At 36.3% G+C, this 23451-nt stretch overlaps 2 protein-coding genes and 1 long non-coding RNA gene across 3 annotated transcripts; 2 read left to right on the plus strand and 1 right to left on the minus strand.

The window, feature by feature from the left end:
- Positions 1 to 891: 891 nt before the first annotated feature.
- LOC113352421 (cytochrome P450 71A14-like) lies at positions 892 to 11630 on the plus strand. Its single transcript, XM_026596241.1, has 10 exons — positions 892 to 987; positions 1085 to 1102; positions 1200 to 1374; positions 9123 to 9223; positions 9322 to 9501; positions 9823 to 10074; positions 10924 to 10952; positions 11074 to 11111; positions 11386 to 11483; positions 11616 to 11630. Exons 1-10 carry the CDS (start codon positions 892 to 894, stop codon positions 11628 to 11630), a joined length of 1002 nt encoding a protein of 333 aa, XP_026452026.1.
- Positions 11631 to 12788: 1158 nt separating this feature from the next.
- Positions 12789 to 16287, minus strand: LOC113349796. The gene is made up of 5 exons (XM_026593835.1): positions 16004 to 16287; positions 14632 to 14801; positions 14343 to 14406; positions 13464 to 13542; positions 12789 to 13189 (listed from the first exon to the last, which is right to left on the minus strand). The coding sequence occupies exons 1-5, from the start codon at positions 16146 to 16148 to the stop codon at positions 13069 to 13071; spliced, it is 579 nt and encodes a 192-aa protein (XP_026449620.1). The 5' UTR covers positions 16149 to 16287; the 3' UTR covers positions 12789 to 13068.
- Positions 16288 to 16392: 105 nt separating this feature from the next.
- On the plus strand, positions 16393 to 18794 carry LOC113349797. The gene is made up of 2 exons (XR_003360379.1): positions 16393 to 16983; positions 18445 to 18794. It is a non-coding gene; the product is annotated as an uncharacterized LOC113349797 (long non-coding RNA).
- The last annotated feature ends 4657 nt before the right edge of the window (positions 18795 to 23451 follow it).

Consider the following 23451-nt stretch of genomic DNA (forward strand, 5'->3'; position numbering starts at 1 on the left):
TTTTATCTCTTTTCATTTTCGTTCTTTAATCAAACTTTCATGTCCTTGTTCTTCCATGTTTTGGATGCCCTTTGAGCGTTATTACTAAATACGCTCATGCCTTTTACTCGGGGGTGGTCCACATGTCCGAAAGGTAAATATCCATTACTGTTTCATGGAATTCAGCTGAGAAAAACCATGAATCCAGAGTAAGTGAATATTAGGGTTTAACAAGTGTATTTTTTTTCTAAGAATTCAAACGGTGAATACTGCAACTAGATTTAATTAAATAGTCGCTCTATACTAGCATGCAATATGTCTAAGAGCATTTAATTGATTTAGATAAGATGTGATCAGCATCATATTTGTTCTGAATATCATTCTATGTAAGTTGACACCAGAGATGAATCCCGAATTCAAAAGAGACGTCGAGTCTTTCAGCTTAATCTTGAAATATATGGAATATTAAAAGCTCTGCCTCGGAAACCCTAATATCGCCAACATATATTGCTCCTTTTGTCCTAAATTATTTGTCCTAATTTCTACTTTGGTATGTCCATTTTTATCTGTCCGCTCTGTTTATATACATACTTTTCCTTAAACTATCAAATATACCCTTTATTTTTAATAATTATAAAATCATTTTTAATATAAACTTAATTCAAAATCTTAAATATTATCACCATATATATATATTCAATATCTTTGTATTAATTGTCATTCCTATTTTATATAAAAACATTTATGGGTATGTATAAAATTCCTAATAAAACTTCTACTTATTCTTACGTAATTTTAGTTTTGATAATAATGTAACATTCAATAGGGCTAGTCAAGGGTTAGTCATGACATTTTATAGGATTTCCTTAATATTTTGACAAAGTCAATTAGGACGGAGGGAGTATTACTTTCATGAAGCTGCAGAACTGCAATTCACTTCTCTTGCGGAAGGTGAAGACATGGATTTCTTATGATTCCGGTGCTGATCAGAGATGCATATTTTCCGAGGTGATTTTAAGAATATAACCTTCGTCAAAAATCCACCATCAACACTTGTTTTACAAAGTTACTTCAGCTGCTTCTTTGTATGTTCCTATCTATGTAGATGACATTCTTGCCACAGGTAGTTTTGACTCAGCTATTCAACTGCTTATTTCTACTTTGGGATCAAATTTTGTTATTAAATACCTGGTCACCTTCATTTTTTCTTGGGCATTCAGGCTATGTATGACAATAATGGTCACTTAAGTCATAAACAATATGTTCTGACTCTTCTTGACAAGACTAATATGCTTAATGCTAAAACAGTGTTGACATCCATTATTGTTGCTAATGCTCATGATACATCTCCACCACCTGCTTTTGCTGATCATCGGCTCTACAGAATTACAGCTGGTGCTCTGCAATATGTGACCATCACCAGATCATATATAACTTTTGCTGTCAGTAAAGTTTGTCAGACTATGTGATAGACACATTTTTGTGTCTACGTTGTCCTTAATTTCATGTATTGTTGGTACTCGATTTTCTGTATTTATTATGGTATTTTTTGTGTTTTTAGGTATTTTTGGAAATAAACATTCTTGGAAAAATCGGCTCGAAAAGTCGTCTAAAGCACCGGAAGGAACGTGTTATTCAGACTCTCACTTGTGGATAAGGGGCGCCCAAATGATAAGGGGTACCCAAAGGATATTTGCACCCAAGCAGCTGATCAGAGATACCCCTCATGGAATCTACTATTCGCACCACAGGACCGGATAAGCGGCACCCATCTTCTTCTTCTTCACGGGAAAGATATTTGGCGGGAAAATAAATCTCAACTGTGTGAGATTCTGGTCATGATATTATGGGGATATTTGTGTCTTTAAGACATGATTATCTTCTTACCATGATAATAAGATTTTGTACGTGTCTTGAATGGAAGGAAATCGTATACTTTTGGATATTTTCGAAAACAGGGAAGGAATTATTCACGGAATTAATTGAAGATATTCTCTTCATTATTTGACTCTTTTAAATGAGAAGATTTGGATATACCATACAACTCAGAAGACGTGTGAAAATGGAGAGGAAATATTCCCGTGAAATACTTTCATTAACTGCAAAGATCTTTTGGAGTAATTGAGATGATTGTCGACCTAAGATTGACTTCACAGTATAAATAAGAGTGTCTTGGGTATCAGTGAGGGGATGGAGAGTTTGGGGATCGTTTAGAGCAAACCCGGTTTAATCATTATTTTCTCCCATTTCATCACTTGTAAACACTTTTGAGCAATGAAAAATTATTCTGAGTGTGTTTCCAATATGCAGAGCTAAACCCAATCCTTGGGGCTATGGAAGAAGCCGTTGTTTCGGTAAAAGTGATATATTTTTATTAATTAATTATAACAACTCTATTATGATTTTTGCATTGAACTAAAAATTGTTTATATGCTCTTGATAGAATATGCTTGCTTTAGGGTTTTGATATTCTATGCTTGGATTAACATCTATTCTTTTGGAAATCTACATGTCTAGGCAATACTATTAGAATCAATCTGAATGTTGAGTTGCATAATTATTGTTTTATTAAATCACTAATATCAACCATGGTGAAATCCTAGTCTTATTCTCTCCATAATTTTCACAACATCTTTTTAATTTAGTTCGCTATTTTTATTTATTAAAAAAAAATATCCAAAAATCCGCTTTCACAAATACTAGTACAACAACTTTGAAACCCCACCACTATGCATTCTTTTTTAGTAAAGAGGAGTAGTGGATTTCCCGTGCCATAATGGCACGGGGTGGAAGGGGTGCTGGTGTATGGCCTATGGGTTGATATTCACCGTAATGGCACAGAGTAATATGTATGGACACGTGCTTATGTTGGGAACAGACGTCCACATCCTAGTTAGTAATTAGCGAACCGAAGGAATCCGAACCAAACGGCTGAATTAATGAAACCCCGAACATAGTACGCGGATTTTATGGAGCGGCCGAATTAGCCGCGAATAATTCGGTATCGCAAATAGTTCCGACTTGAAATTCGGATGGCTTAGTTATAAATTCCAAAAACTGAATTAGATGGGGTTCGAAAGAGAGACCTCCAGCACCCAAGTCCGACGCTCAACCACTGTTCTGTGTGTTATTTTTTGGACATATTTTGTGTATATATTATACTTAACGATATGTTATTAGAATTTGTGTCTTTTATCCAACTAACCATTGTTTTTATGCTGGTTTTTGTTTAGCAGTCGACATGCTTGTTACACAACCATGCTAAAATGTTCTTTTTTCAACTAATAAGTCATATCATATATATATATTTCACCGCAGGATGACGTAATCGATATATAAATTAGTCATGTAAGGTCATAATACTTATCAATTTATTATGAACGCAAGCCGAAATTTGAGTACCGAACTCACATTTCTAAAACGAATTATACACGTATGTAAGCCGTTCCGAACTACCTACCGAACAACGAACCGTTGACCGACTTTTTGACCGAATCCGACCTATCCGAATCTGTATAATTTCCGAATGTATGCCGTCCCGAACTTGTCCCGGTACCCCGAATTACTAATTAGGGATCACATGATAAGGGTGATCTGGTACTTTGAAAATCACTTTGTTTTATGCGCATAAATTTAAAGTTCTTCTCTGCAAACTTTAGCTGTCCCCTGTGCTTGCAAGTTGCAACTCCATGGAACTTTTTTTTTTCATGAACTTATTTCCTAAATCAAAGTCTAATTAAAACCCACAAAAGAATTGCACTTCATCCATCGATTCTATTTTTTCTTCATCCAACTATTCCACTGCCAAAGTTTGTAAGGACCGATTTATCCTTCTTAACCAAACTTCTACTCCTACAAATTACCAGTTCTGAATTTCTTCGAATCATGTGTGAAGCCACAATCAAAGAAATTAAGACTTTTCGTTATTTTTATGCAAGAAGCTGACTTAAATTCTGTGATTATCTTAATAGGTTAATTTATCATTTTCAAATTGAGAAACAATTTTTTTTGAATTTGGAAAAATAAGTGATCTGTTTTCAAGAATTGGAACCTTACACTGTTGTTTGTAATCGTATGTGATAGAAATTAAAGAAGAAATAACTTTGATTAGCTTTATTTTATTGGAATTGGATCCAAAAATTGAATATGAAAAATATGGCGGTGGTGCCAGTGACAGTCGAAAATAAACGGTAGAGGAGGTTGTCGAAGGAGAATAGATTTCAGACTCAACTGTGGAAGAATTTTGATTGTGGTTTGTGCATGATGATTTGGTGGTGCTGCTGCTTATGATTTGGTGGTGGTGGTGCCGGTAATGGTGATGGTGGTGCTGGTTACGGCAGAGGTGGTGGTGAAGGAAGAGAGTAGCAAAGGTGGTGAGGGAAAACAGAATTTTAATTTTGAAGTTTCGTTCGAAGATTCCGGGGCAAAATTTTGGCTGGTGTATAATTTGGTGACGGTGTTGCTCGTTATTACGGTAGTGGTAGTGGTGAAGGTTTGGGGGAGGAGATGGCAACACGTTGAGTGAATGAGTCTCTCTCAGTTGAAAGAAAATTTTGTTTTACAAATCTATCCTTCTTAACTTTACGTTTTTTAGGAAGGCCCTGGCAAGATCCTTAAAAACACGGAGGGATATTCGGGTCATTCTTTCTATCCTGTAGTCTCTTTCAAGGTTTGAAAAACGGCCGTTTTTCCGAAAAAACGTCCGTTATAACGCTCACGCCCATATACCGTGCCCGTAAGGCTCACCAACACGCTTACCTAAATAACACCGATAAATAGAAAAAAATGGCGTTATTTAGACCCGTTATAACCGTTTTCACACCTGTGATTACCGTTTTTCTAAAATTAATATTTCAGTTTTTTTCTTCTAAATAACATTTTAACACACGATTTTTACACCGTATTTTCCGTTTTCATACCGGTTAAACCCGTTTTTAAGGAAAAAAAATTTGAGTTGGAGAAATTCTTATACAATTTTTAATTTCAAACTTACAACTAAAATTTCATAAATAACATTAAACACTTCAAATTTTATAAACTTACAATAAGTAACCTACTGACAGTAGTGCTTGAAATTTTAAACTTAGACAAACCAACTTGTACCGGCATTTTTTTCCGACTTATTCAAGTATTTTCTGTTTTCTCGACGATTCTCAGTTGATTCCTCCTCTTCCTCCGCCTCATATTGGTTCGCGTAATGCATTTGGCTGTCGTAATAAACAGTATCGTCATCTTCATAACCATAGTCTTCTTCCTCATTATCATTACGATTATCTACTTCATTATTGATATTAATATTGGAATTATACTCTTCATTAATTCCTCGGGTATCTTCTTCTGGACGATCTTCAGTGTAATGAGAATTGTATATGGGATTTTCATTTTCATGACCTTGTGTATTGTCTCCAAATGTTAGGTTACCAAAGTCATAAACAAAGTTACTCACTGGCAACCTTTGATATGAGATTTCAACTTCTGGATCATGCCATTCGTATGGTGGAGGGAGAGGCTCTGGATTATTAGCTGCCTCCTCTTCCAATTCATTTAACCAATGTTCTTCCTGAGGTAAAACTAGTGTTTCATCATCCCCTGCTATCCAATCAAGCATATTTTCATCTGTCAGCAGGCTATGAACATCGTGGACATCGATGTTATGTCGCTTTGCTTTACCTTGAACTCTTTGCTGCTCCAATCTTAAATTGTACTGAACATATACCAAATCGTTTATTCTTGACGAAACTAAACGGTTGCGTAGTTTGGTGTGAATTCTTTCAAACACACTCCAATTCCTCTCGGATCCAGACGATGTGTTTGTCTGGCTTAGTATCTTTACCGCGATCCTCTGGAGTGATAGAAACTGAGCACCGTATGACAACCACCAGCTTACAGGATCACCTTGCAGAGCAGCCAATCTTGCTGATGGTGATGCAAATTGGCCTTGCATCATTTGCATTCTTCCCGCCTAAAAATATCAAAAACTGTGAATAGAAATTCATATAATTATGAAATTAATTGTTAATAAAAATTCACACCTCTAGCATGCATGTCGCTTGTTCTTGAGGGCTACTAATCATTTTTGATATAACTTCACTGAGACAAATTTGGGGCTGAGAAATTTCATTGTTGGTGAGATTGGCTGCTGGGTTGTAGATATAATATGGATTCAGAAAATGCGTTGCAACATGAAGAGGAGAACTCAACTGATCTTTCCATCGTCGGTTAATCACACCTACAATAGAATTATTTCGAGTTTTACCCAAACCCCTTTCTATAGTTTCCACACATGTAGCAAGTGCATGAAACAAATAACCCATGGTAGGTTTATCTGAATCCAAGAAACGGATCATTTTCAATAAAGGACCAACCATCATGCATGCATTTTGGCATGTGTGCCAAAACATCTCATTCAAAATAATGTTTTTCACATCTTTAGCCGTACGAGTTTTTCCTTCTGGCGAGTTCACAAATTCTTGGTCTACAAAAAGACTCTCGATTGCATTACGTTGATCAATGATACTTTTGATTGCGATAAAATTTATCGCAAACCTTGTTAAGCCAGGGCGCAATAGATTGCGTCCCCCAGAATGTTGTCTGAATCTAGCAAGAACCCAACCATGATTATAAATAAATTTACTGATTCTTCTAGCTTCTGAAATCACACCTTTAACAAAGGGGAATTTTTCAGTATCTTCCAAAATTAAATCCAACACATGAGCTGCACAAGGTACCCAAAAAAATGTACCATACTCTATGGCCAATCTCATACCTATTAAAACAAAATGAGAAATGAATTAATAATATATAAAAATAAACAACTGTAATTAAATTAAGTTGTAATAGTTACCTGCGGCTTTGAATTGGGATCCTTGATCAGTTACTATTTGAACAATATTTTTCGGACCAATATCTTCTATAACCGGTCTGAACAAACTCATCAAATATTCTGCTGTCAACCGATTATGCTCGATGTCAACCCTTTTCAAAAATGATGTCCCATGACCACTGTAAACTAAGAAGTTTACAATCGTATGGTTATTTTTGTTTTTCCAACCATCTGACATGAGTGTACACCCATACTCTCTGCAATAATTTCGTTGGACCGACACCACATCCTTCTGAATCCTTTGTTTTTCCTGCCTTAATAATGGGTTCGACAACTTATAGGAAGACGGAGCTCTGTATGATTTTCCGAAATTTGCAACTGCATTGAATGCCTCGTGGTACTGAGTTGAGTTGGCCACATTGAAGGGAATATCATTAGCATAGAAAAAACGTCCAACAAAAGAATCAACTTTTTCCCGGCATGTTTTACTTCTCCCAAAATTCGCCATGCTAGGTTGAGAATCCCTATTAGTATTATATTGTCCTCCCATATCTACAGACATCCTAGGTGCTTGGTGTGGTGTACGCATTGAAGAACTAGGTATGTCCATAGAGGCATGTGGACGCTGTGATGTACCTTCTCCGGCATTAGTATTCTTACTTTTTCGTCCAAAAAGGTTCTTCAACTTCGATAACCCGCCCATTTTGTTTTGTGTTACCGGCGCTTGTTCTTCTTCATCTATATCATGCACAGGGTTCCACGGTTCATTTTCATACATATCTTGAATTTCTGTATCTTCATATTCAGTTTCTGGTACTCGTTGCCGTTTTTCTTTGTTTCTGTCTTGCACCCATACTTTTGCTAAATTTTTAATCTCAGGTGGCACATGCATGCAGGGAGTAATTGTACCTCTTTGTTGTGCCAAATGCATTTTGAAACGCGAAATTCCCGCAGACACTTCTTTTTCACAAAAATTACACTTCAACTTTTTACCATCACTCATTACAGTACAATATGCATGAAAAACATCTCGTTTTGCAGATGTTGATCCTTCCATTATGCATGAACCAGAGAACCAGAGGTATTGATTTCATTTCAATTCTCTTCTTGTCCTTTTAAAGCATTCCTTTGGGCAAGAAGACATAATAGCTAGCAAATCGAAATATTCTTGAAACATTTGGAATCTCGTTGCATGTGTATATAAGCACAGGTTAGCTATGTCTTTGATCATGAAACCAACTACTCTTTTTACTTTTTTTTTTTTTTTATTTCTTTAACTTTTGAGTCTGAACTCTAAAGTACAGACCACATGTAGCATATACTGTACAGACCTCCAAATGCAAAAGAAAAAGATAAATCGACTCCCTGACTTCCCTCTCTCACTCTCTTTTTCTCTAGCTAGTCTCTGACTCTCTTCCTGTTGCATTCCTTGTTGGTTAGTCTTGTAGCAAGTAGCTAAGAGCCTAGGAGTATTATTTGACAACAAAGTTTTGACTGCTTTTGAATCCGAATATGCATTATTGAAATATTGTGGAATGCATTGAACTATTCGAGTGACAACTTGAACATATCAAGTGGATAGTGATAGTATCCGTGTATAAATATTGTCGGTAGACGATAACTACAATGCATTGTTATAAGTCATAGACTTAGGGTTGTGAATTTTACTAGATATCCATAAATTTGTATGTTAAAAACCCATAAATAAATAAATAAATAAATTAAACCAAAAAAAAATGAAAAAACGTAGTAACAACGTTATTTAGACCCGTTGTAACCGTTTTCACAGCTATAATTACCGTTACATAGGAAATTCAGATCACAAATTATTTATTTTTCTTATTTAATCGTTATCACACCCGTTATTTAAAAAAAACGTCAAAAAAAACGCGTTTTATTCCTATATAACGCGTTTTTGACCCAAAACGTGCTCACACCCGTCAAAACACGTTATAACGGTCACGCCTAGTACCGGTGACCTGGGCCGTGACCCGTTTTTCGAACCTTGGTCTCGTTTTGCCCCTTGTTTTGTGAATATTTACGCAAATATCTCTAAGAAATAGAAATCAGAGGGATAATTTGGTAACTTAGGGGGGTCCGGACCAAAAATTGGTAGACACCAAACAAATCATTTTCTGTTATATTATAGATTCTTAGATATCTGAATGGGACCTTATCTCATGGTTTACAATTCGAAAAATCTATGTTTGCCCCTTCAGGTGTTTTTTTATGCTGGTTGGGCTGGTGATCTCACTGATAAAAGATCTACTAGTGGAATGACTCTCTATATGGGTCCTAATCTGATTTCTTGGTGTTCTAGGAAGGAAAAAAAAATCAGTCTCCAGGTCTAGCAATGAAGCTGAATACAGGGCAGTGGCAGAGGCTATTTCTGAAATTGTTTGGGTTCAATCTCTGCTACAGGTATTGCATTTTTCACCCTCGTCAGTTCCTTTGCTTTGGTGTGATAATATGGGTCCACTTATCATTCAGCAAACCCCATTTTCCATTATCGAATGAAGCATGTTGAAATTGCATTTCATTTTGTCGGAGGGTTGGTGACTGCCGCACTTCAAGTAAGACAAATATTAACTAAGGATCAAACTGCTGATACGTTAACCAACGCATTAACTGCTTCTAGATTTTTAGATCTATGTCTCAAGCTTAATGTCATTGTTCCAGTGAACAAGTCAATAAGTCTTGTAATAGCGAGTGACAGTGATAGTTAATTCTGTTAATGGATTGTGTGTCTATGTTTAGTTAAGGGGAAGACTCAGGTGTGTTTAGTGTGTCTGAGTCACATCTTCTTCTTTTGCTTTGTCTAAATAAAGACTCCCTTTCCTCCGATCTTCATAACAGAAGATCTGAGTCTTGTTCACCGACTTCAAACTCCTGACAACTATTAAATTACAGTGATATCGGAAGTATAATGCATATTTATATGTGAAACCTTTTTTCTTGGCATGTAATTCTTTAAAAAAAATTGATTTACTTAGTTAATTGGATGTTATGATTCTCTGCAGGATGTCATGTTTGGTGGTATAGAAATAGTTGCATGTGCAATTGAGTGGACCATGGCTGAGCTAATGAAATGCCCACAAGATCTATCAAAAGTCCAACAGGAACTAGAATCGTTGGTATTGACATATGTAAAATTTGCTGTTAGAGAGACACTTCGACTACACCCACCAATACCGTTACTCTTCCATGAAACATCCGAATATGCAGAGATTGATGGGTACAAGATCATGATGGGTTCTCGAGTTATGATAAATGTATGAGCAGTCGGGAGAGACCTGAATTCATGGGAAGATGCAGAAACATATAATCCATCAAGATTTTGTAAAGAAGGGGAAGCTGATTTGAAGGGTAATAATTTTGAGTTTCTTTCATTTGGATCCGGTCAACAATCATGCCCCCGTATGCAACTCGGACTTTATGCACTGAAATCTGCCGTAGCTCATTTGGTTCATTGTTTTCATGCGAGTTACCTAATGGAATGAAACATAGTGAGATGGATGTGTCTGGACTAGAGCTGGCAACCGAGCTGAAACCCGCGGGTTTATCCGTGCCCGGCCTGTGAAAACCCGAACCCGGCTCGGCTGGTTTCTAAACAAGCCGGGTTCGGGTTGGAGAAATGGTGGTCCGTCAAGAAACGGGTTAACCCGGACCGGACCGTAAAACAACGGGTTAACCCGTTAACCCGCACATTCACTTCTGCCGCGTGTCCCTCCTATTTACTATACGTGTCTCCTCTCCTGCCATGGGTATAAAAACAGAAAAAACCCTAATTATTTCGTCTTCTCCGTCCGCAGCGGCAACCTCAGTTCACAAACACAATTCTTTCGTCTTCTCCGTCTGCTTTCTAGGTCTTCGATCTTGATCTATATCTATAAACCCCTATTTCTCTTCGTATTCTATATCTATAAACCCCTTTTCTCAAACCCTATTTCTCTTCGTATCTTCAAAATCCCCTTTCTTCAAAAGTCAAAACCCTATTTTTGATTTCAATTCTCATCAGGTAATGTTATGGTTTTCGAAAGTTAATTTCTTTTTGTTTTGTTTTCAATTTTTTGGATGTTAGGGTTTGAATTTAATTTTTGTGTCTTTTTTTTTTAATGTAGAAGTCCTTCGGGTGCAGATTAATCTTCAGGTAATTTGCATTTCTCCATCACTTTGATTCTATTTGAATTGTTAGAGGTTAATTTCTTGATAGATTGTGCATCCTTTCTTCAATTTCTCTGTTAAGGTTTCTTGGTTGGTAAATTGTGTAGAAGACCTCCAAGTGCAGTAATTTCTCAAAAATCTTCAGGTATAACATCTCGATCAAAGATTGGTTTTAATTTAATATTTTCTATGGTTTTAGAATCTTGAATAGCTTTTCATACTTTACTTACATTCGTGGTTAGTGTGTTATCATGATGTTCTTATAGTTGAATTAGGATCTTTTTCATGTTCTTACAGTTGGCTTTTGATTTTGTGACGAAACCTTGTCCCTCTACTTTGATCTATTTTTTTGATCTATTTTTCGTGGTTAGTTGAATGTCTGAATTTCATATTAACTTTGATTGTTTTTATCCATGTAGGAAAAGCAGATTTGGATGAGGAAAATGAGATTATTGGAGAAGATGTATTAGGATTTGAAGTTGGTGCAGTGGAGGATGAGGCAGGGGAGGATGGCAAAGTAAGTTCTTATGCGTCTAATTAGTATGCGTAGTTGCATACTTCTTCAATATAAAGCAAGGTAAATATGCAAATTCCATGTTTTGATTTGTTTCTTTTCTTTTGTTTGATTTATTTTTGCTTGAAATGACAGATTCATTATGATTAGTTGGAGCAACTCAAATATAGACATGGAAAATGAGAATGTTTTTTGGACAGATTGTTTTTTGGACAGACAGTTATCACACGGTGTCTCCAAATTAATTATAGAAGAGAGATTGGAGATGTTTTTTTGGAAAGTTATCAGTTTTTGGTTTAACCACAATATATATTTTGTGCAGGAACTATGGTATGGTATTACTAGTTACTACGGTCTCGATTCTCAAAGGGTATTTTTCTTTGTTGAAATGTGCAAGTGTAATTGTGTTGTGTGTTCCTTTTAAGATACAACATTGCCACCGCCAAACTAATGAACTATTAAACTGTTGTTAAGTTTTTCAATTTTCTTGATCATTGATTCATTTTGTTTCATTAAATTTTTAAATTTTGGTAGTGCCAGAGTGTGAATCTGTTGATTGAAATGAATCTAAATATCAAATGAGCTAGATCAATGTTAGGTTGCAGTCTTGCAGAGAAGGGTCTTTAAATAGACCAAAAATCAGTGTAACCTCTGTCAGATAACTCAGAGCTGGTAAACGGACGGGCTAACCCGTGAACCCGCAAGTTTAGCCCGTTACGGGTACGGGTTGAAGAAACAACAACCCGTGAAGAATTTCCACCCGCGGTTTCGACCCGTATTAACCCGAACCCGTAGAACCCGCTGCGGGCGAGCCCCGACCCGCCCGGTTGCCAGCTCTAGTCTGGACTCACTGCACCTAGAGCAGTCCATCTTGTGGTAACCCCAAGCCAGCGTCTTTAAATAAATATGCAAAGTCAGATTGTATTCTTGTTTATAAGTAGTCATTTTTAAGAATGAAACAATAAGGAAAGGAAACAGAGTTTGATTTGGAATAAACTTTAGTGTCTGTAACTACTGCTGTTCATGCTTCACTTTTCTAAAGAGAGACATGTGAACTTAAAACGTTTGTTTCCTTCAAACTGTGAAGATTTTCTGATATCTTAACACGAAATGCTGATGGAACACATACGTAGAGAAAAAACTGCCATGGCCAGATGGGTCTCACTGTGAATATCAGGATGGGTCTCACTGTGAATATCAGGATGTGATTCCTTGGTCGGACGACTACAACTCAAACATTACTCGTGAATAACGTACCAAATTCAAGAAAAGACAAAGATCTTTTTACTGACATCCGTATGGTATTTTCGAGAAATCTAGAATTATCAGTCATAGGAAAATGACTAAGAAATAGTGATTTAAGAACACAATTTTTTTTTAACCATTTGAGAACACATGTTTCCCTTTTGAAACAGGGGTTGTTATTTCCTTATTCCAGGAAGAAAAAAAAAACCACTATAAAGTTTCAAGGTCAAAAAGGACAGAGGCCATACATATGGAAACTGTGAGACTTAGATTCAAACATGCCCACAACGAACTTCATTATTATGTGATCTACTTGTATACAATACTGGTGGCTTCCATGTTTTTACTTGGGAGGCCTTCGGTACGGATATAGCATGTCATCGAAACTGTCCTTGACGTAGTCCATCGCTTTATGCAAGTTCTTTGCCACTCCTGAAGCAACCAGACCTGCATTTCGAGCAAACCTGCAAATTACATGTTTTCTTAGTATGATCCAGTACAGGACCAAGAGACAAAGAAAGTAAGTACCGGCGTACTGCTCCATGTACGCCTGGTAACTTGTAAAAATAGGTTTCACATGGCGAGGAGAACATCCTCACCGCAGTCAGTTTTAATCTCATGTGAGCCACATGTTGCAATCAGAGTCATGAAAATGAATGATGTAGGCACATACTGCCGGCTAAGAATCCGACATTATTGTGCATAGTAAGCAATAAAACATTTAAGTTGAGATCTTGCCTGCCTAATAATTCTTCAGCTGTTGAATGTGGTGGTTTCACTGGCTTGTATGCCCGTGGCTGAGGAAGACCATGATCATCTTCAAGAAAAAGTAAGATCAGAAGAAGAGTGGTTCCAAGTTATGAGGTTGCGTTTAGAAAATATTCCGCAAACAAATTTTTTTTGGATCATTTATACCATAGAACAACAAATAAACAATGACTTATAAATTTTAATCACATCAAAACATCCAGATATACTTCTCCGCGCATATCAAAGAAATCCAAGCTAAGTGTATTTTGCCACATTAAGCTAGAAAGAAAGGCGGTTTTGAAGTTAGCGGATTAGGTATTCAAGCCTGTCGATTTCAGTTAAAGTTATTCCACTTTGACACTTGCGTTCTATGGCTGCTCTAGCCTTGCTCACAAAAGTTTTTTGCAGAAAACTAAAATTATGTTATCTTTCTAGTTTTAGTTAAAGGCTCAAACTTATATTAGCTCTAAAGCTTTGAGAAAACAAAGTTTCCAATGGCCAGTGTCCAAAAATACAGGCTAAGAATATTAACTAGGAGGAATTTCTTCTCTGATGTAAGTGCCCAAGTAAACTTTCACTTACAGATGAAGTGGGTGAATGCTTATTCATGGGGAACTTTTTCTGCACAAACCATGCAGGGCATTGGAACAAAATAATTCATCGAGGTAAACTAAAATGAAGACTTGGATCCGCATTTAAGTGAACGTGTTAGAAACCATGGTGGACCTTTTTAAAAAAAGGAAGAGGTGACGAAAAGATAACTATTCAACCATATAGCACAGCAACTAAAGTAGAAGAAAGAAGAAATTCAAGTAATACAATGCAAGAAACATCTTCCATAGAAAAAGTCCAGATAGTTTTCACTACCTTCTTTGTTGTGAACATGGCCAGAAACTTGCTCAGCAGCTGCAGGTTTTTTATCCAGCAAAAGCTGCAACAAGTATTGTTCTAGTAAGAGAAGAACCTAATAGAAATCTAAAGAGGAAGATAAGAATGTAAACACTTGAAGTGGGATAGTGGAAACAATGAAATACATGGGATTCTCATTGAAGAGCAAGCTTAAATGCAACACATATAGTTATACAACCCCCTTGCTCAGACGCCTAAATGGTGAACCATGAAAACTTTAAGCATATGTTAGTTTTCAGAAAATAACCTCAACACCAACACAGAAAGGCAATTCTGCTCGTTTATCTTTCGAGCCAGCTGAGTGATCCTTGCTGTGTGAATGCACTGAATAACCAACACAAGCATACTTGAATTCTGTAAGATTTCGAGCATCTTTAGAAGCGTCTGTATCAGAACCTCCAACTGTTGACTCAGGTACTGGTGATACATTTTAAAGGTCAGATAGTTTGTAATAGGTTAAATTAAAAACACATCATTACTAGATAAGCAAACTTAAAGGTACCCAAATCGATTTGCAGCAAATATTGCTATCAGATAGGTAAATGCCACAAGCCCACAACATCATGCTCTCCAAACACTACTAATTTAACATAATCAAAAAATTAAGAAAAGAAAAAGACAACGAGATACTATTAATTGAACTAAGAAATTATACACAAGCAAGTGACTCGATGAATAGATATGCTAAACAACAATCAAAACCAGCTGCTTTCAATCGTAAATCTTCAACTTCCATAGATGACATTTCCTTGAGATCATAAAAGATGCTGTTTTCTCCTATCTGTATCACCAATCTCTTGATGTTGCGGACTTGTCTTCATCATCACTATTATCACCGGCAAACAACACTTGATAAATCCATAATTTGAACATTCCCGCAAAAAGGTTCTAAATTGACGTGGTATTTTACTTTCCATCCTCCGTAATCTTTCTCCATTGCTAAGACATCGAGACTAGCAGGAATAATAACCATCAAATAAAATAAGATGCAGATGCCCATTGCACTCTCCAAAATAAGCAACCCTAACACCACAGCATTCAACTTCAACCTCATTATTCTTAGGTGGTTCCGGCATTGTCTTCAGCAATTCTCGATCCATGTCGATTATATTCTGTTAAGCTTATTATATACAGAGAAAATGAACAAATTCCTAATCTAGCAGAATTTTTTTTTTTTTTTTTTTTGCCTGTAACTTTCTAATCTTATTAATCATACTAGAAATCGAAGTAAGAAACTCTTACTTGTACAAGATTCCTAACTTCGTTAAAAAACTAATCATACTAAAACTCTTATTGAGTTGAACTAAAACCGTCTACTGATACATCAGAATACATACAACTCAGCAACTATGAAACGCATGTTAACTCGCTTGGGATGGTATGCTGCTTTCGTGCTAAGGGTATGAAAATATTATCAGCAACCTACTAGGATCACACTCTTCTGAAACCCTCAGAAAAGCCAAATCTATATAATGAATCACAATAAATTAAATTTTGTATATGAAATTATAGATCAAAATTACGACTTTTAAATGAAAAACAATTTGCAACAATTAATACGTAAATATTAGATCTTGATGAAAAATATAGATTGTTAGTGTTCAAAATGAGAGATATACCTTGTTGAAGAGCTCCAGTGATGCCAAGACATAAAGGGTTTCGAGATTTGGATTTGAGAATGGAAGAGTAATATAGACAACCTTTGCATGATTTTCCTTTCAATCCTCCTCCGTCATCTTTAGCTGAACTTTCTGAACCTTCCATCACTTTCGTCTATTTTTGATTTCTCTCGCTCTCCTGATCATTACAACAATCTCTCTCTCTCTCTTCTTGGTAGATGGAAATGAGGAAACGTCCCGTTGAAAGGGGCAGCCACAGAAACAGAGTTTTTTACTAATTCAGCCCAGCACTCTTTCCCTAAAGTCGAATGGGATTGATTTTATGTTTGATTGGCAAAATTAAACAAATAAAGATGCTCTAAATGTTATAAACTAAATCGAAAGATGAACTGTTGCACGAAAGAAATACAAAGAAAAGAAGAGAAATTTCTCATTCCTAGATATTGGTATCTATAATATAACACAAAATGATTTGTTTGGTGTCCCAAGAAATTGTGGTTACTTTTTCACTGGCCAAGATTGCCCTTCCGTGTTTTTGAGTTTAGCCTGCGTTTTCATGGATTTTGGGGAATTTCATAGATACCAGGGGCAGATACGTAGTCTTCTCTCCTCCTGTGTTCTTCACTTTCATTTCAGAAAAACAATTCTCTCTTTCATCAAAACAAATCTCTCCATCCAAATCTCTTCTTTCATCTTCATCACCTTTATCGATCGTGCTAGATCGGGTTTCGCACTCTATATTTCGAATTTAGAGTTCAGAGTTTTGATTTGATTGAATATTCAATCATCATCTAACCTGTAACCCTAAATTCGAAATAGGGTGAATAAATCGAACCACCAGCACCATCACCAACTTCGTTCTCTTCCTTGGGCAAATTATAAATTGGATTAGTTGATTTAAATTGGATTGATTGGATTATGAACTTTAATCCAACTGAACGCAACATCCGGAGGAAAAAAGATTTTTGCTCTACATCTCTGTAAGTTTTTTTTTTTTTTTACATTGGTTCTGTTTTTCATTTAGATTTTAGATATAATTGGTTTCTATGTAATTGGGTGTTTTACTGTTTCAATTGGTGAAAGTTTATAATCAATATGTCATAGTTAGGTTTTCGATATTTGGGTAAGCTTTAAGGATTCCCATCCAAGAGTATGGTATGCTGTCTAGAAGAAAATTCCTATGTACTTTGTGTGTTTGCTGAATTTCCTGAACCTTCAGGTTTATTGTGCTCATTCTTATTTCCCTATCTGTGTCTGAGTGTTTGTCCAATTTCCTGACTTCTGCCACATAAGATTGAAACATTAAATTGGGGTTGTTGATGCAGAATAGCTAAGAGACAATTAGGTGGTTTTTGTTGTAACAGGAGATGATCTTAAGTCTTCCAATTTCTCTCTTTTTCACACTTGAAAAGTGGAGTACTTAGGTCCTGATTCCGGGATGGAGCCATGATTTGAGAATGTCACATACGGTTCCTTTGGGAAGGGTGTTATTCCACCACCTATCAGGGATGACGAGTGGTAACAGGGCATGCATAATTTCTTTTGTGACTCAAGTACGATCGATGGATCTATATTGAATAACTATGTAGGTTTATTGTTTTTTGATATTGTGGGTTATGCATGATGCATGTGACCCAACAAATTCCAATGGTTGATCACAGTTCGGACGGAACATATCTGACATGTCTCAACACTTGCACAAACTTTAGTGTATAGTTAGACATACTAATGCCAGATGCTGGTCAAATGTTTTGGTTGTGATTAACCATATCTGACACGATGTCTTAACACTTGCATACACTTTAGTTTGCACATAATGACCTGAGATGTTTTTTTCCCTGCGTACTCTTTGTAACTAAATTATTTGACATGTTGTCTTGGCACTCAATGGATCTTCAGTGGATACTTGCATGTAATATGTAACTTTAGATGTTGATTGGTTTATGTCCTGGGTTCTAACTTTGTACTCTTTGTAACTTTATGCACATGATTCTGCTTAACAATAGCATAAGATAAAGGTTAGTGAATGTCTTGCATTATGCACCAACGTAGAGTTGTTCATTGGTGAATACAAATTGACTTGGTTTAATCAGTATTGATTAGCATAAGGGTCTGTGTTCAATGTTTGACGCAAAATATGTATAGTAAAATTGAAATGATTGTTTGTGTGCCACTGACAGTCAATTATGTAGTCTTGGCCATGTAATATGACCGAAATTTCATCGGTGTTGCTTGATGCAGATGGCAGAAACTTTAGATACGAGTAGGGCTAACATGAATTGGCAAAAGATTTATACCTAAGTATAAGAGATAACATCGTGTTTACTTTTCCATGAAAACAACATCTCTATGCTTACAAAGTTTTTCCTTTCCTAATTCTCCTCCCTTTTTTTTACCATTTGCCTCATCAATCACGCGTTTAATTTATAACTATATTGCAGAAAGTGGAGCATAGAACCAGTATAGAGGAAGTGATTCTAGCATCGTAGTCCAGGAAGGTCCATCAAAAGGAAGAACTGGACTGGAACTGGAAATGATACCAGAATATCAACTGACTGAATCAGTGGAAGAACTAGGCTGACGGTACGGCCTATCCAGTACCTTAAGATATCCGAGTCCTAGAGTTTGTTGTTTTAAACTTATATTTCACGGGTTTTTTTTTGTTCCTGCTGTTCCAATGTCCTAGGTGTCGTTTGGTTTTCCCATGATAGTTGAAAAATTAATCAACAGTGTCATGTTCAGTGTATTTTCTCTTTCTGAGCGGGGTAATACAGGTTTATGAAACCATTGCTTTATTGCGGGAAATCGTTGGGCAATTCATTTATCTACTGGCTCATTATTGTGATAGAATTTGAGCACCAGGAGTCCAGGATACATTAGAACAAAAATACCATGTCTGTGCCATTATGTCTGCCTTGGTGCAATTTTTATAAAGACAACATACAATGTATTGAAATGTTACTTGAAATCAATAGAACCAATTAAATCCAAAATAAACAAAGCTATCTGCTATGAAAGATATTCATCGCAAACTGGTGGATACAATCCATATACACCATTAGATCATCGGCACTGCCGCCCTTCCGCCCCGTGCCATTATGGCACGGGCAATCCACTAGTCCATTATAAAGAAATGCGCCTCAATTTATAGGCTAATATAAAAGAGGATAATATAAAAGAGGATAATAAAGGTAACATTAACATTAAGAAGTAATGTTATGCATTCTCATAATTAGGGTATTAAATCAAAGTTATTACACTAATTGTGGGGGTTACCAAGAAGTGGAGGATGTGAAGAGGTGGAAGGGGAGATGATAAGGTGGTGATGTAAAAGGGGTGTGAGAGTGGTGGAAAATCACCAAATAATTAATTTACAACCCTCCCCTTGGATGACACCACTCTATTATAATATTGTCTCTTTAAAAACTTGTCAAGGAAACCCTAAAGAGACGAAACCTAAATAAAGAAAAAAAATTGGTACAAATCATATTAGGCGTTTGATGCATGAATATTGCCTCATTAAAACGTTGCTAAGAAAACCAATTGGGACAAACGAAGAAAATGAAAAAGAGTACAACACACACCATTACACAATATTGATGTTCTCCCCCTGATGATGTGCACCCATAGATGTACGGCAAGACTAGTTACATAATGTTGGCCTTCAAGAAGAACCCGTATATCGACCATCCTTTTTGAAAACAACAAATATGTTGGTTTCAAATAATGTCTTTGAATATCTCTTTAAGCAATTCTCTTTATAACTTTTTTTAAGTTGGTGGCCTCATCAAAACCTTGTCATGAAAACCCAGAAGGAAAAAAATCTTGATTAAGGAAAAAGAATACAATTGCAGACAGATTAAGAAAAGGAGTCTTACACGCATATTACTCTAAATTTCTCCCCAAACTATCGATACTTTCTTGTGACACCAACCCAAGCTATGTATATACCACCAGACCCTAAAAAGCACGAATTAATCTCTTATTTCTTTCTCCCAAAGTCTCGAGATTTTTTCCTTTTCTTTTCTTCTCCTATGCGTCTTCCACTTCATCCAATTCTCTAAAATCTCTATATTTTGTAGATAAGAATCTTAGCCATGTTTATCTCCCATGTAGTTCCAAAGTTAACATAAAATCTCCGAGTATACACCTTCCCTGTACGCCAAGATAATTATGGGAAATTCCATTTTTAACGTACACGAAGCATTTACCAGCCCCCTATTTTATCATAACAACCCCGCACATATCTACTAAGTCCACGAATAAAACGAGTAAATCTCCCCCGAATCAAATCCCAGAAGTTCGCAGCTGCAACTGAATTTTCTCGCCGAAACCAAATTTGAAATGGTGAAGAAGGGGTGCACGTAGTAATCTGCTGGGTGCTATTAAAACTTTGGGGTGCCTTTATCCGGGGGTGGTTTTATCAATTTCCATGGGAATCTTTATAACTTTTCTTGAGTGCCAATAACACGTTTATAGGTTGCCTCCAACATATTTCTGGGGTACCTTTAACACATCTTCTAGGTGCCTTTACTACTATTGTGGGGGTGCAAATACCATTTTTCGAGCCAATATCTCCATGTAAGTTTATTTCTCCAAAAACACCTACAAAGACACAAAAAACAAAATAAGTACAAAATCGAGCACTAACAACATAGACAATTGAGATCAAATCAGTCGCAAAAATGTGTCTTGTTAGAGCATTGCTCGGTCAAACTCACAAGTGGTGCTATCTCAATCTTGTTGTCAAATTTAGTTTCCAAAAATATATCTTAATTTCTAGTCTACATTTAGTCAAGTCTCGGATTAGGATAAAAGTGTGTAATTGAGTATCGGATATCACCGAGTTCTACCGTCTGAAGGCGAAGATCAACAGGAGCTCTGGAAAACTTCTTCAACAAAAGGTAAGTGAAGACTGAACCACCTATTTCTCAAGTTTTCACCTTTCTATCTATGAGACATTATCGCATGACTAAATTAGACAATACACGCATAACAGAAATTTCGAGCCAAGTTTTTCTTGAATATCGTTCTCGAAATATGCTAAGTTTAAGAACATTTGTTCATACTTGATAAATTTTATTAGAGGAAATTTATTGTTTATGACTTAATTATGATTCAAGATTTAATCATTTGAAAATATCCTGGAACAGTGATATGCGTCATTGACGTTATTCGGGAATGCTTCACATTGATTATTAGAGAGATATAGAACTGTGATAAATCTCGATACATGACACTATGCATACCAGTTTCATACTGGGAGAATTGTTATAAGTCTAGAGCCGCAGTACATGTATCATGTATACGTACCGATGTAGTTATATTTCGGCAACGACTTTTTGGTACGCATATCCGGTATCCATACCATAATAAATATGTGGACTCGTGAACCAGGAAGGTATGCATACCTAATATGCAAACTGGAAAAGATATATTGGTTTCAAAACCGATAAGGTACACATACGCAGTATACAAACCATAAAATATATGCGAGTTCCTGAATTCGTTTTTGTCTTAAGGGTACACATACTATGACAGAAATATTCACGAACAGGTAGGGTACACGTACTTACCCTGTCGAATATTTTCAGATGCATCAGAATTATTTCCATGAGATAATCGGCATTTCAATAACTCTCTAAAAACACTATCTAGATATGATTCATCACATTTATGACTTAAGATTAAAGTCTTAAAGTGTTATATGAAAATGGTTAAGCTTATTGTTCAATTGACTAGTTTTGGCTAACCTTTCATGAACATGTCATTATACACGATTTGGTTATGGTTCATCCTAACTAGAGTGTATATTCTGCTATGTTAATCTAGTTTTTCATCTAACGGTGATTATCTATTGCTTGATTCCAAAGCTACTTCATCTTAGATCTAAAGCAACCTTGATCTTGAAAGTCTATATAAGGACAACCTCAAACAAATGGGATCTTTGAATCCCTGACACTATTCTTGTGTGTCCTAGTTGTAAACTAGAGTCATCCTCTCCTTCAAGCTCTTCTAGGGTTTAGCGACTAAAACACTTCACCTGGGGATTCGTGAAGCCAGGTCCAACTATCGTTATCTTGATAGTTTGTGTATCCTGATCTTGTTTTGATTGTCGAGCCTTGCTCCAACAAACAAGATAGATAGAGTTCACAAAGGTTCTTCGTCACAGACTTTGTGATTCCACAAGTTTATACTTGTGAGGTGAATAATTTTCTAGGCTGCTCCTCGGGAGTCATAAGATCGGATTTTGAGGTTTGCTAGACTTTGTCTATTGCAATCGATTTACTACCTCACCTTGATCTTTGATCAGCACAAAAATCACATATAGGCTTATATGTGGGGAGGCAAATTGGTTTAAAGTCTTCAATTAAGTTGAAGCAAATCTTAGGATGTAAAGGAATCAACTAAGGGTTCGGGGGGCACTTGAGTCAGCCGACGACGCCCGGTTGCGTCTTGACCCTATCCAATTTTTGGGCCAATTCCCCCTTCGTACTACCAAAAAATGAGATTCTTGACGAATCTGAGTTTGATGTTCCAACCATTACCAAACTAATACATATTCCGTTTAGTACTTCAGGGGCTTCTATAGCGTATAATGTCGATCCCGTATCGGATCAATTTTAAAGAGCATTTCAAAAAAGTACTTTTTGTAGGATTGCGCAGAGTCCTGGTGGGATTCAAGAGGCGTAAGAAGCGCAACTGTAACTGAATTTCTGTAATGTTTTAATTTGGTCTCAACTACATTCCAATCCGAAGTTCTGATAGTATGATACTGTCTATAGCGGCTTAATATAACTTGGTGTTTATGTCTGGACTAGCCCCGGGGTTCTTTTGCATTTGTGGTTTCCTCGTTAACAAAATTTTTGGTGTATGTGTTATTTCTTTTCCACATTATATCGTTTATCTTTATAAATGAAATATCACAGGTTGTACGTTAAATCAATTCAAGTAGGTAAGTCCATCGCAATGGTTGGATACGACTTGATTTATTCTTGGATATTGATCCTTGGAATCGTCCAAGTACTCTCACAGTATAATCAGGTTTACATACTTGTTTTTGTTTACATTCTGATTGTAAGATAAATAGATATAAGCTCTTCATATAATTCCTGATTGAGATTCATTAAGTTGAACTCTCGGAATTGTATTCGAGTTTAGTCCATACAAGTTGCCTAAGGAAAAGTTGGTGGTGTATTTTGGTACCCCCACGTTTTCAATTGGTATCAGAGCAGACAAACACGTGAAAGACCTAATAAGTATGTATTTGAAGCAATATGACTCTATGGATAGGAGTGCAGTCTCGATAAACGTACCGCCAGCCTTTGATGGCACAAATTACTTATGGTTGAAAATTGATATGCGTTCCTTTCTCTAAGCCCGTGACTTTGAGACATGGAAACTTGTGGTTATAGGATGCAATCCTCCGACAGTTGTTAGAGACGGAA

This window comes from Papaver somniferum, chromosome 2, assembly GCF_003573695.1.
Source record: "Papaver somniferum cultivar HN1 chromosome 2, ASM357369v1, whole genome shotgun sequence".
NCBI classification, from domain to species: Eukaryota; Viridiplantae; Streptophyta; class Magnoliopsida; order Ranunculales; family Papaveraceae; genus Papaver; species Papaver somniferum.

What these genes read in the sequence shown, in the direction of transcription:
- LOC113352421 (XM_026596241.1), top strand. Translation starts at nt 892, where the DNA reads ATGAAGCTGCAGAACTGCAATTCACTTCTCTTGCGGAAGGTGAAGACA. An exon ending in GTTCTCGAGTTATGATAAAT is followed by an intron (nt 10,075 to 10,923) that starts GTATGAGCAGTC and finishes TTTTTAATGTAG; the next exon opens with AAGTCCTTCGGGTGCAGATT. An exon ending in GGGTGCAGATTAATCTTCAG is followed by an intron (nt 10,953 to 11,073) that starts GTAATTTGCATT and finishes TAAATTGTGTAG; the next exon opens with AAGACCTCCAAGTGCAGTAA.
- LOC113349796 (XM_026593835.1), bottom strand. Translation starts at nt 16,148, where the DNA reads ATGGAAGGTTCAGAAAGTTCAGCTAAAGATGACGGAGGAGGATTGAAA. An exon ending in CACTGGAGCTCTTCAACAAG is followed by an intron (nt 14,802 to 16,003) that starts GTATATCTCTCA and finishes ATGTATCACCAG; the next exon opens with TACCTGAGTCAACAGTTGGA. An exon ending in CCATGTTCACAACAAAGAAG is followed by an intron (nt 13,543 to 14,342) that starts GTAGTGAAAACT and finishes TTTTTCTTGAAG; the next exon opens with ATGATCATGGTCTTCCTCAG.